The sequence below is a fragment of the Pelodiscus sinensis genome, chromosome 3 (assembly GCF_052426305.1).
Source record: "Pelodiscus sinensis isolate ZL-2025 chromosome 3, ASM5242630v1, whole genome shotgun sequence".
NCBI classification, from domain to species: domain Eukaryota; kingdom Metazoa; phylum Chordata; order Testudines; family Trionychidae; genus Pelodiscus; species Pelodiscus sinensis.
Genome location: NC_143054.1, coordinates 13,113,406 through 13,125,933, shown reverse-complemented (window position 1 = coordinate 13,125,933; position 12,528 = coordinate 13,113,406). Strand labels below are relative to the sequence as shown.

The window sequence follows — 12,528 nt, the reverse complement described above, 5'->3', positions numbered from 1 at the left end:
TAGGTAATCCATTCCAGTCCTTCACCACCCTCCTAGTGAAATAGTTTTTCCTAATCATCAGTCCTGACTTCCTGTACATCCTGAACCGTGGAATATGTGGACACTGACAAACATCCCTCAAAAAATAGAGGGAAGACAATCCAGCACCCTATCCCACAGCATGCAGCAGCTGGGAACTGTGGCCCAACCCTGTGAGCTATGGGGGGGGCCTCTGCTGGGGAGGTGTGTGGGGGTCCCCCAATTTGTGGTAGTTAAGAGTTGTGGGCTGAGGGGCCCTGTGGGCTGCGGAAGCTGTCACTTGTGGGGACATCCCGCTTCTTGCTGCAGCTGGCCGAGGAACTCAGATTATAAAGATTCAGCTAGGAGCTTCTTCCAAGCTAAATGGAGATGCTTCTATACCTGGCCACAGCACAATTAGTCTTGGTCAGACTCTGCATCTATTCCAGGCATTTTAAATTATCTCCTGTCACTTAAGAACTTGAGTCTTTTCCTTAGCTCTTTGTAGGTCCATCTTGCAGAGATCAGTGCATTCCTTCCTCCTTACATGGGCATTCCATTTTTATTCACCCAACAGTAATTAGATTCCTGATGAATCTAGTTAGGACTTTGTACTAGTACCCCTTTGAGGAAGACTCAGGAAAGTTGACAACAACAAACGTAAGATTTATTCCATTCACTCTTTCGAAGAGTTTACATTCATTCTTTCCCTTTTCTCTTTCTTGTGTCTGCTCTTTTTCTCCCTGTGTAACTACCCCAGAACAAATTTACAAGCACAAACTGGTGTTGCTGTCGAATACTAGCTAAGTGCAACCAGAGCATTTCCATCAGGGGCTAATCCAACACCTCAATGGGATCTCAGTCTCATCATATATATAGTAGCCCAATGTCTGAGAGTCTGTAACGCTGAAATGCTGGCTGCTCCCTCTGGAGGGCGCTGTTGCCTGAAATGCTGGTTGTTCCCTCTAGGCGGCCCTTGCTCCATGGGGAGTGTGGGGCCCAAATGGCCGCTTGCGCCACTTGTTTCCCCCGCGGCGGCCCAGCTGAGCGGTGCAGAAATCAGCCAAGAGCCATGGCAGGAGCTGAAGGGGGCAGGGCAGTGATGGGCAGTGTGACAGCGGCTCCAGGCCCTGCCCCCGGCCGTGAACATTACCACCCCACCCCCCTTCGCCTCCCGCCGTGGTGCTCGGATGACTTCTGCGCGGCCACCGTGTGGGAGCAAGCAACCTTTTGGGCTCCACACCCCTCATGCAGCACAGGGAGTGCGGCGCCCAAACGGCCATTTAGGCTCCGCGGTCCCCCGAGTGAGAGGCAGGAGGGGGAGGAAAAGAGAAAGAGAGAGACAGAAAGAGAGGCAGGAGGCAGAGAAGAGCTGAGAGGGGGGGGGGACGCAGTATGAGGAGGGGGGGGGGGAGAGAGAGAGATACGGAACGAGAGACCGGAGGCTCAGGAGAGAAGACCGACGTGGAGGAGAGACCTGAAAATCCCATCTTATGACGGGCTAATTGGCTAGTCCTGTTAATACTCACCAAATTACCATTTGAAATTTTGGCTGCAGGCTTTATCTTTCACCTTCCATGAAGGTCACATTTTTAGTCCAGAAGGATGAACAAGATGGAAGCACTAATGGCTGATCCACCATATGCCCTTTTTCACAAGGTCTTCACCGTAAACTGCTCACTGCATTTCTGTTTCCTTCACAAACCCAAAGCTTCTATTGAAAAGACTTCATTCCCCAGATGTCAAGTGTGACCGGGAGTTCCACCTGCCAAGGACCAAACCAATCAGAAAATCTCCAGGACTATTGCTCACTATAGTAGAAAGGTCATATGGACAAAAAATATTCCCTCAGAGAATCAATACATTGATTTTTGGTTGCATCATTGCATACCACCAGTTAGTGCATTTCCCTCGTCCTGATGGAAGAAGGAGAATCTCTGGGAAGTATATGGAGTTCCACTCACATGTTCACAAAAAACATTGCACAGTATTAGTTCAGTCCTCTGTTACAAGATCTAGTGATGGGGACTGCAGTTCTTCACCGCTGCACCATACGCTGGTCTAAATACTGCTTGTCATTCACCCACCTGAATTACACATAGGGAATACACATAGGGACCAACACTTGAAGAAATGGAGTGTACTTACTTGTAACTAAGTTCTTTGGAATGTACCCAATCTGTGTTCCACTACCCGCCCTCTGTCCCCTCTGCTTCAAATCCTGTTGAATTCATGGTGGGAGAAGTATCAGCCACCACTATCTCTCATGCCTTTGGTGTGGAGCATAAGGAGAGCAACTGCATGTGTGAATGCCAATGAACACTGCATGTTAAGAATCTGTGGACTCAGATGCATGGTGCACATGCATACCATGTGTGGAATACAGACAGGAACCACGCATCTCAAAGAACTTCCTGTTAGAGATGAGAAATGTCCAGTTCTTTAAGTTAAAATAACTCATTGCAGTTTAGTCTCTTCTAAGGAGGCATTTATAGTTTCCTGGATTTTCAGGCGAGAAAGGGCCATTAGATCATCTTGTCTGGCCTCATGTATAACAAGCCTTTAAATTTCATCCAGTTACACAATAACCGGGGATAGACCAAAGCGTTTCACTTTTCATAAGTCTAAACTGTGTGCCACATGCATAAATCAGGTGAGTTGCTGCCCTTCAGTGGTAGGAAACTGATTTGGAGCGATATGTCTAATGATCCTAGTGGTGTTCCATGCTTCATGCTGCAGGGGATGGTGAAAACCCGCTCACAATTCCAATCAATCTGACCTGAAGTAAAATTCCTTCGCAACTCCAGATCTGGTGATCAGTTGATCCTAAGCATTTAAGCCCGGCACACCAGCCAGGCATTTGAGAGAAAGGATTCTCTCCACTACCTCCAAGTACTCTCATCTCTAGCTGGGGTCATTCCCTGATGCTTCAAAGGAAGATGGAGGGGGAAAAAAACACAGAATACACCTGCCAGCTTGTACTTTGGAGGGGGGGAGGATCCTTCTAGACTGCTGCAGAGTGAGTTGCACACAGAGTTTGGTGATCATATAGAGAGAAATGGAACATTTCCTGTTCTTTCCATAGCCCATGAAGGAAGGAAATGAATAGGGGGATTCATACATTCATAGACTCCAAGGCCAAAAGGGATAGACATCTTACATACAACGACTTCAGAATTTCTCCTGGAAGCTGATTAAAGCTTATCTTTAAAAGAATAATAATCTAATCTCGCCTTAAAGACTTCAAGCAATGATGAATCCCTCCTTCTGTGGTAAACTGTTCCCGCATTTAATTACTGTTTCTGCTTGGAAAATTGCATCTTATTTCAAGGCTGAATTGTCTAGTTAACATTAGAATTAGCATCATTTGTGTCAACACACAGTGCCTTGATTCACTTTTGAGAGCTAATTCATAACCAGTTAATTCCTTCTCAGTGAACCTGATTTTTAATAGTTCATTTTATTGCTCTTCTAGTTGGTGGACTTGGCTCTTTTGGTCAAACAGGATATGGCTCCCAAGGCAGGTGATCCATTCAGTCATGCAATATCTGCTACTTTTATACAATATCACAATCCTGCTGAGGTAAATACTTGTTTTTATTTAATATTATTAGTGTATCAGCATTGCATAAGAGTAGAAATAAATATCACAGGGAAAGAGGTACTTATTTTATTACAGGTGAGCCTCTCTAGTCCAGCACTCTCTGATCCAGAAACATCTGTGTTCCGACATGAGTTTAGTTACCTGGGTGTCCACTTATCATGAGTGTAGCCAAGTTTCCCACGGTCCCATAAAGTTTGTTTACAGCCACCAGTCCTGGCTCTCAATGTTCTGTGCTGTTATTTAGCTCTAATTTACCCGTAAATGTCTTTTAAGAACCCAGTAAGCAGTGGCAATGTTAATAATGCTGCTAGACAATGTTGATTTCCCGTGGGCTGGCAAATTCTCTGGTTCAGCACCGGTCTGATCCCAAGGGTGCTGGACTAGAGAGGTTCAACCTGTAGTACGTACATTTTTTTGGATTTGTTGAATACATATTCACATCTGACAAATATGGGAAAAATCACTGTATGTTATGAATGTTAAAAAAAATTTTAAAATGTGCATATTGATGACTACACTTGAACCTTGGTAATCTGGACGTCTCTGATCTGGGGGAATGGCAGCACAGCGAAGCTCTGGTTTGGTGGCTTTTCCCCCTCCCGCTCCCATAGTTGTGGGAGGCAGTGCCTGGGACTGGTGGGGGGCACGGAGCCACATGTACCCCCAGGAGCAGGGCGTAAGGTAAGTGCCCTACTGACATCTCCCTCACACCCAGATCATGCACCCCCATCCTGCACCCTCCCTGTCTTCCAGACCCTGTACCTCCAATCCCAGCATCCTCCATTATGGTGAACATCCATGGTCTGGAAAATTTCATAATCTGGCATAAGCCTGTTTCCCAAAATTGCCAGATTAAAGAGGTTCAAATGTATTGAAAACTGTCAAATACAGCTTTTCATTTAAAAAATGGAAAATTCTTTCTGCTTGTATAGAAATTACACTGTCAGTCCTGAACCTACTTGTATGTGGACCTTTACTGGAAATTAATATTCACACATTTGGTCAATAACAAATGAAATAGGTGCTGTAATTACCTCAATCAACAATCACAGTAGTTTTCAGAATGTGCAATTCGAATGTATTATACTTCCTGTAACAGTAAATCCAGGAAAGCAATGAAACAGTTTTTAAAAAATCTTCATTTAAAAATGACTGCTTGACTTTTTGTTTTGATAGCCTCATCTCTTAGGTCAGAGCACAGGTATGAAGAGCAGTCTTGACTCTCCCGAAAACACACCACCCCCTACACCCACTCCTCCAGCCTCAACAGCGCCACAGCACCTTGGGAAGTCTCTTACAGGAGCCTTGGGGAATGGAGGCATTGGACAAGACTCCACCAAAGTCAAACAAAGAAAAAGAAAAAAGGTTGGTGTGGATGAGCAATAGCAGATAGGCACTCAAAATATCTGCTGAAGATTTTGATCTTTTTCTTGCATTAGAAATATTGGATTTGAAAGGTCAATAGTAAAATATGCATGTAGTTTAAAGATATCCTTATTTTATTTTGGTAAATTCAGCTGAGTTATTTGAATACTTTTTTTTAATGAAATGTTAGTATCTTTTACTTCACATTCCAGATACCTAATGTCAGTATTACCAGTCCTAGTTTGCACTGTAATCCCAGGTGTTCCAACTGAACAGATTATGTGTTTTTTTGCTGTAGTCTTCAGATGTTTTGGGAGATTTTGGGAGAATATGTTACTGTTCCTCAAAGTGAATATGTATGAACTGGATCATTAGTGTTTCTTTCACGTACATTATTTTCTTGCAACAAACACTCACGTTTCTCTAGCAATTGTTACACTGATATTATCAAACAGTAAACAAGGTGTATAGATGCTTCTCATAGAATCATAGATGTCCCCCGTAGAGTTGAACTTCCCCACGCTAATAAATTAACTGTCAGCATTGACTTTGTTACATATCACACACCAGTAAGGAACTCTTTGGTGAACTGTAAAAATATTTGCCTTAGGAGTTCTGAATATTACTTTTTCCCCTTCCTTTTTACATTGGGTTGTTGGTGTTCATATGGATGATTTGCACTGCAGTTCACAGGCCCAAAGTAGTAGCTAAGGATACAATTGTAGCGAAGGATACAACATTAGGTACCATTTTGAAATTTGTTTAATAAAGACTCATAACCTTACTTCGGTGCCATTTTAAAAATGTAACATTTATAATTTTCTTACCATTTTACTGGAATGTTTCCAGTAGGTTCACTACACATGCAATTTTATCAGATGTCTGCTAGGCATAGCAAAGGTGTTGAGATAGACCAGCTGTTTAGAAAAGAGTGCTATTCACACTACATGCTGTTCATACATCATTCAGACCAACACAAAGCATTGGGTTTCACATTCCCTTTACAAATGTCATTTAGAAAGGACATACCAACACATTATGTAACATTTGCTTTACATTCATTGATACCAGCTGGTGGTCAACATTTCTGAAAATCAGGCACTTTATTCAGACACTTCATTTTAGGCATCCAAGTCTGAAAATGGGATTTGTGTACAGAGTGTTTATGCAGTGTCTGTTGTATACTGGTTATGCTTACTGGATTCACCTGGTCTTATCACATGACAATCCCTGTATGGAATCTATGAATTTTTGCAATCAGCTGTTGTGGGTAGCCAGCTGAGACCTACACCAACGTTGCAGTTTGCCTACTAAAAATACAATACAGCTTCTACTCCTGCACAGTCAGGAAGATCTTTGTAGCATCTATGGACCAGCATGCATAGAATTTGCTGTTTCTTGCACCAGCCCCTTAGTTCAAAAATCTATTCAGAATCTGAAAATTTTCCAATGTGAATCTTTTAAAAATATTTCTTTACCTTTGTGACTTTATAATTATGTTGCAGGTTTAATTTTGATCTTGGTGTCTGCTTTGAAATAGTTGCCGCCCCTTATATTATAATGAAAACTTGAAATGTTTCAGAAATAGTTTTTTGTGGTTATTGCAGCATGACTTACATTTGAATTTGAGCATTTGCTGCTCTTTTCCATTCCTATATACATCAGCCGTGGGTAAAAGATTTAAGATTGTTCTTTGGGTCTGTTAAGCAGAGGTCATGTAAAAGTCCTCTTTGGTTTGTTAATAGATTTTTAAGATGTAGTGTGTGGCAACAATGATATTTAGCCGCAAGAAAAAAAAATCCATCCACTTTACAAAGGTTTATTTTCATATTTTATGCACTGCAGGTCTATTGTGTGTTTTTGATTTAGTAACAATTTATGTGTTTTTCTGTTGCAGAGCGCTGCAGCCTGTGGTATAGAGGCTCAAAGCGATGCCATCCAGACCTGCCACATCAGAGAGGCCATTCGGCGCTACGGCCACAAGATTGGCCCCCTTTCCCCATTCACAGTACGTAATAACAGAGTTATAAAAAGTTATATTTATAATCTTAAAGAACTTTGATTTTCAAGTGGTCAAATGAAGAAGCCTTAGAATTGTTGAGAGCAATTTGTGGCAAGAGTAATTTTCTTTACAAAAGTGGCATAATTCTCTTGGGAAATAAAACTTAGCCATTTCTGTCTCTTTTTGGAAGGACAAAAAAGTTTTCTCTTTTAAATATTATTTTCTTTCAATTACAAATTATGCTTTTTTTGTTAGCGCTCAAATTTTCTGTTTTTGCAAAATTTAGGTTTACTGTTTGTTTAAATTATAGGTATTGCAGTATGTTGAGGGGCATTTTGCATTCTAAAATTAGTTACATGTCAGCTACTGCTCCTATTGGATGTTCAAATCTCAAGTGATACATTTAGGATTGGAGACTAGTAGATTGGTTTCTTTAAGCAATTTTGTGCCTCCACTGAAACTTAATAGAATGGATCTTGCTGTGAAATGTTGCTAGATTGTGAGGTTTCTCCCATCAGATTTTCTACACAAATTGAAAATCCATTGTTCAAAGCAGCCCAAACAAATTCTTTATTTAAATTTTCAGGTGATGTAATCTTTAAAGATGCCGGGTGTGTATCAGATGTCATAAATTAGGAGCATCTCCTTATCACTTGTTTACTGTGCGTGGCCCATGGCCCTTTCTATTTCATAATGTCTCACAGTTTAGAAGAGAGTGCAACTCACATAAACTTCTAAATCAGTAAAACTCAGACATAATGCTACGTTCATATCTGAATATCTGACAGCCCCAAGGAAGTTGATGACTTCGAGGGATTTGCGAAAAGAACTTCCAAAATGACAAAGTGGTTGAAGGAAATAGCTTAAAAGGAAAATTAAAAGAAATAAAAAGATATGCAATATGCTTCTATGTAAGATAACGCTCTATAAGTATCTGAAAATGGTTGGCAGGAAGAAGGTTTGTTTAGATGGTCCCAAGAGATTATACCCAGGATTAAAAATCTCCTACTTAAAACTAGGATTTAAAAATTTAAGAAAAGTAAATCTAAATTATTATTTTCATAATGTCATAGGTGAGTCTGGTACTTTTTTGTGTGTGCCTATATGGTATTACATATACATTTTATTCATGATAGTTGTAGATACATGTTTTTAATGAATCTCTGTATCATTTGCCACCCACAACTATTAGAGTAACATTATGTAACAATTTAGCACAGAATTTATATTCCAGAGTGGTGTACAGTCTTTAATAATAGATTTAGTGATATTCCGCTAAAACCTTGCAGGAAGTCTCTAAAAGCAGATAATGTGAAATGAAATACATTGTAAAAAAAGAAAAGGCTGATTGCACCCAATTATAGTGAAGCAACTTTGTTTTTCTAAAAACAACTAATTTATAAGTAGATGTTTGAAATTCAGGAGTAGACTATCTGTGTTGCTGGACAAGATGGTACGTTATAACCCCATGGCAGACCAGGAATGCAGAGTACTATCAGAACAGTAACCTAATATCCCATAATAACCAAATCTGTGCATCACTGCCATCATATATCTGAGACATTAGCTTCGACCCCTGGTGCTTGATGAGAAAAAGGCGACTGGTCCCACCGGCAGCCCAAATAAGAGGGGGTTTTAGGCCATCTAGTCAATAGGTTAGGTTGCTGTAGAGCACATCCTCTAATAATGAAGATGAGGAAGATCTTGTGTCAAAGATATAAAGAGTATTTAAAATAAGTCTATGTATATTCTACTTCAAGAATTCTCCCCTCTTGGGAGAAGTGTACCTATTGGGACCACTCACCCCTCTCCAGTCACACACAGTTCCAACAGTAAGAAAAAAAAAGGGGGCAGTTTCCTTTACGATTTCCTTTCCTTTACAGTTTCCTTTCCTTTACGATTCAAAAATACAGTGATCACAAAAGGCATGTGATGCTTCCTTTGTCATTCACATTCTTTTGCTACTCATTATAAGGATTTTTATGTAGTCAGTCAGTCATTTTGTACCGGAGCCATGGCAGCCACTCTTTGGGTGGGGGCCAGTGTGTACTTGAATCCACCACCCTGTGCTCCCCAGCAAATGCCATATCTCTTAGGGCCAACTCCAGAACTCTGGAACACAGCATTCTTGGGTTTATAGTAGTTAAAGATAGTAGACCTAAAGCTGTCTTCTGCCAATGGCAGGATTTTGTCCCCTTTATTAAACTTTTACTAAACATGGTTAAATTAGAAGGTCAATAACAAAACAAAATAAGAAATGGACAGTAGCTGCAAAAAATGTTATTTTAAAATTATTTCCATTTCATAGCAGCAAGTCGCTTCTGGCAGAGCATAGGCAGATTATTTTTCATTGGGCAGATTACTTTTCATTTAATTCTGTCATTTTTGGCTTCCTACCATGCTGCCTCACCTGCAGTGTTCAGCAATCTTGCAGTAAGTCACTGCCTGTCATGTTTTAGCACTTAAGAGTAGAACAATACCATCTTTAGAAGGACTGTCTTGTCTACACAACCAGATTGAGTTTAAATCAGCAGCATATCTGAGGGAAACAGACAAAAATTTGAAGCTGCAAATATGTTTAAATTGAATGATACTGAAAAACTTCTGTCCTTTAGAGTTAAGGTTAGGAGAATTAAAAATTACAGGTGAAAATTCTAACTGCCTCTGACAGAGTGCTGGGAGTCAACAGGTGAGTCAGCACTCTGATCACTCTGGCACTGATTAGTTTTCCCAGGAATAGCTAACTGGGGATCAATATGGAATTAGCTAACCAGGCTAACATCTTGGGTAAGCTAAAGGTGAGTCCTCATCCGAGGACTGATAAAAGATACAGGAGGGTATTGCAGAACAGAAAGGCTAGCAGAGACTGGAAGAAGAAAGGTCTTGGGTGATAGGATAGGATAGCTTCTCTCCCTGGAAGAAAAGCTGTGGATAGAATTAGTGTTAACTCCATAGGTGTTCCCAGTGCTTTTTTTGTTTTGTTTTTTAAAAAGGTGCCGGTACTACAGGGGAAAATTTGTTGACTGGAGATGCTGGTACTGCATCTGGAGGTGCCGGTACTGAGTACCAGGCAGTACTGTCACAAAAAAAGCACTGGATGTTCCAGAGCTTAAGCACCCACAGTGAGGGGACGAGGGGAGGCGAGGAATATTATCCCAGTGATACATACAAAATGATGGCGCCTAAATAAATTAAATGTTACCCATCAAGTAAGATAATTTGATTAAATTTCTGGTGCAGCCACAGATTTCCTTTGTAATCTTAGGAAAGTAATTTATATTCCTTAGGTAGATTGTAAGCTCATTAGGGCACGGACCATATTTTCATTGTGTTTCAATAGTGCCTATCACAAGCAGATTCTGGCTAGGACTGGGAATCTTCAGAGTTATTGCAATAAGAAGAAGAAGAACATAGGACATTTGACTGGAAATGATCTCCTGGGTCATCACATCCAGTCCCCTACTCTTGAGGGCAGTTTTGTCACATAATCCTAATTTATCAAGATGCATAATACCCATAATTTATCAAGATGCATCAAGAAAGATGAAGAAAAGTGTAGGTCCCCTTTTAGCAGGGACAAAGAGCTAATAACATTTGACATCAAGAGGGCTGAGGTATTGTTTATTTTCCTTTATTTCCTCTCCCCCCCCCCAAAAAAAAATGGTCTCAAATTCCCAGTCCGCAGGCCATCCTTGGCCTAAGTAGTTGCACAAACCAGTTCGAGAGTCCTGCTGGGCTGGGGTGTTGGGCTGTCTGTTAGCATTTCCCAAATCCTGCCACTGCACCACGCTCTCCTCCCCAGTGCACACTGTCCTCCGAGGATACGTCTTCAGGGATCACTAGAGAGGTCTGCTGATGAGGGCATCTGCAGTAACAATGAGGAGAGCATCCTGCTTGCAAACCTCAGGCAAAGCTACAGACACTTTTCAGATGATTGAAGCCTTTCCTTTTGACAGCTGATCCCTGTTTTCTGATAAAATGGATAAAACCTTATGTTCATGTAAGTACTCTCAAGCTAATCTTGACTCCTCACAAGTGTATACCGCAGATCCTGGAGACATTAATCTACACTTGTACAGTAGCAATGGTAATATTATAAGCAGTTTTGTTACCCTTCAAGACAGACAGTTGTCAAAGAAGAGAAATAAGACTTGGTGTACAAGATCACCTAATTCCAGTGCTGGGCTAGCAGTTCAATCTCAATCAAATAAGGAAAGCAGTCCTTTGCATAGATACATAAATTCTATGGTGTAAGGGACCACTGCGATTATCTAATCTATCCTCCTGCCTAACATGGGCCTATAAAACTTCCCAGCAATATTTCCTAAAGCACATCTTTTAGAAAAACCTCCAGTCTTAATTGAAGATGGAGAATCTACCGTGCCTCTTGGTAAATTATTCCAGTGATTGATAACTCTCACTGGTAAATTTTCACTTCTCATTTCCAGTCTTCTATACAGCATGTCTAACTTCAGCGTCCAGCCATTGAATCAGCTTCCAGCTTCCAGCCACTGAATCAGGTTATTCGGTAATGAAGAGCCAATTATTAAGTATTTGTTCCACATAGCTCTCGATAAAGCATAATCAGTCACCCCTTAATCTTTCAACTTCTACTTGAGTTTCTCTTGATTATGCATTCACGCTTTTGGCACATCGCAGTGGGCACTCATGTTCAGCAGATGCTGGCCACAACTCCAAAATCCTTTGCAGAGTCACTGCTTCTTTGAGTAGTCTCCTATCCTCTAAGCATGGCCCCACATTCTTTATTTCTGGCTGTATATATTTACTTTTAGCTGTAATTAAAAGTAGATTGTTTACATGCAGTTTACTGACCTTCTCATTGCTTACCTCTTCCCCCAATTTTTCTGGAAACTTTGTGAGTGATTATTTTATATTTTCTTCTGTATCATTAATAAATATGTTAAATAAGATGGGGCCAAGAATTAATTCTTGGGGACCCCACTGCAAATAAACCTACTCAGTGACAATGCCTCATTTACAGTTACATTTTGAGACCTGTCAGGCAGTATTTAATCCATTTAACTTGTGTTATGTTGATTTTGTATCATTATTTATTAATCAAAATGTTATGTGGTTACCAAGTGAAATGCCTTACAGAAGTCTAAGTATATTACATCACGACTATTACCTTTATCAAGCAAACTTGTAGTCTTGTCAAAAAAGGTATCAAGTAGTTTGATGGGATCTATTTCCAGTAAATCAGTGTTGATTTGCATTAATTGCATTACTCTCCTTTCATTATTTATTCATCTATTTAATAATTTAGTTGACTTGAGGATAGTAATACAGTCATCTGTCATCAACCCTTCATCTCTCTTCCCATTTGTGGACAGATCAACCCATTTTCTCGGTGCCTGGGAGTTCACAGTGATGGACAAATTGGTCCTCACTTTTGGACAGGGATAGTCTATCTAGTTTTTTTTCCAATCCAGCATCAACCCATTTCCCATTCCTCTTCATGGACCAGTGTTCCCTCTAAACTGCACTCCAGCACAGCTTCACAGGTGATTAATCAGCCCTGCCCAGTCAGAGGCTCAGG

General features: G+C 40.6%; 1 protein-coding gene across 5 annotated transcripts in view; it reads left to right on the top strand.

The window, feature by feature from the left end:
• Positions 1-12,528, top strand: part of SUPT3H (SPT3 homolog, SAGA and STAGA complex component) — a 423,379-nt gene that overhangs the window by 330,614 nt on the left and 80,237 nt on the right. For 3 of the 5 annotated variants that reach the window (XM_075923378.2, XM_006120667.5, XM_025183404.3), the window contains exons 9-11: positions 3,473-3,580; positions 4,778-4,966; positions 6,864-6,974. In XM_075923378.2, the coding sequence (XP_075779493.1) occupies positions 3,473-3,580; positions 4,778-4,966; positions 6,864-6,974 (408 nt within the window). Of the gene's footprint in view, positions 1-3,472; positions 3,581-4,777; positions 4,967-6,863; positions 7,044-12,528 lie in introns of those variants that run through there. The other 2 variants (XM_089777022.1, XM_006120666.5) reach the window with 1 other exon arrangement.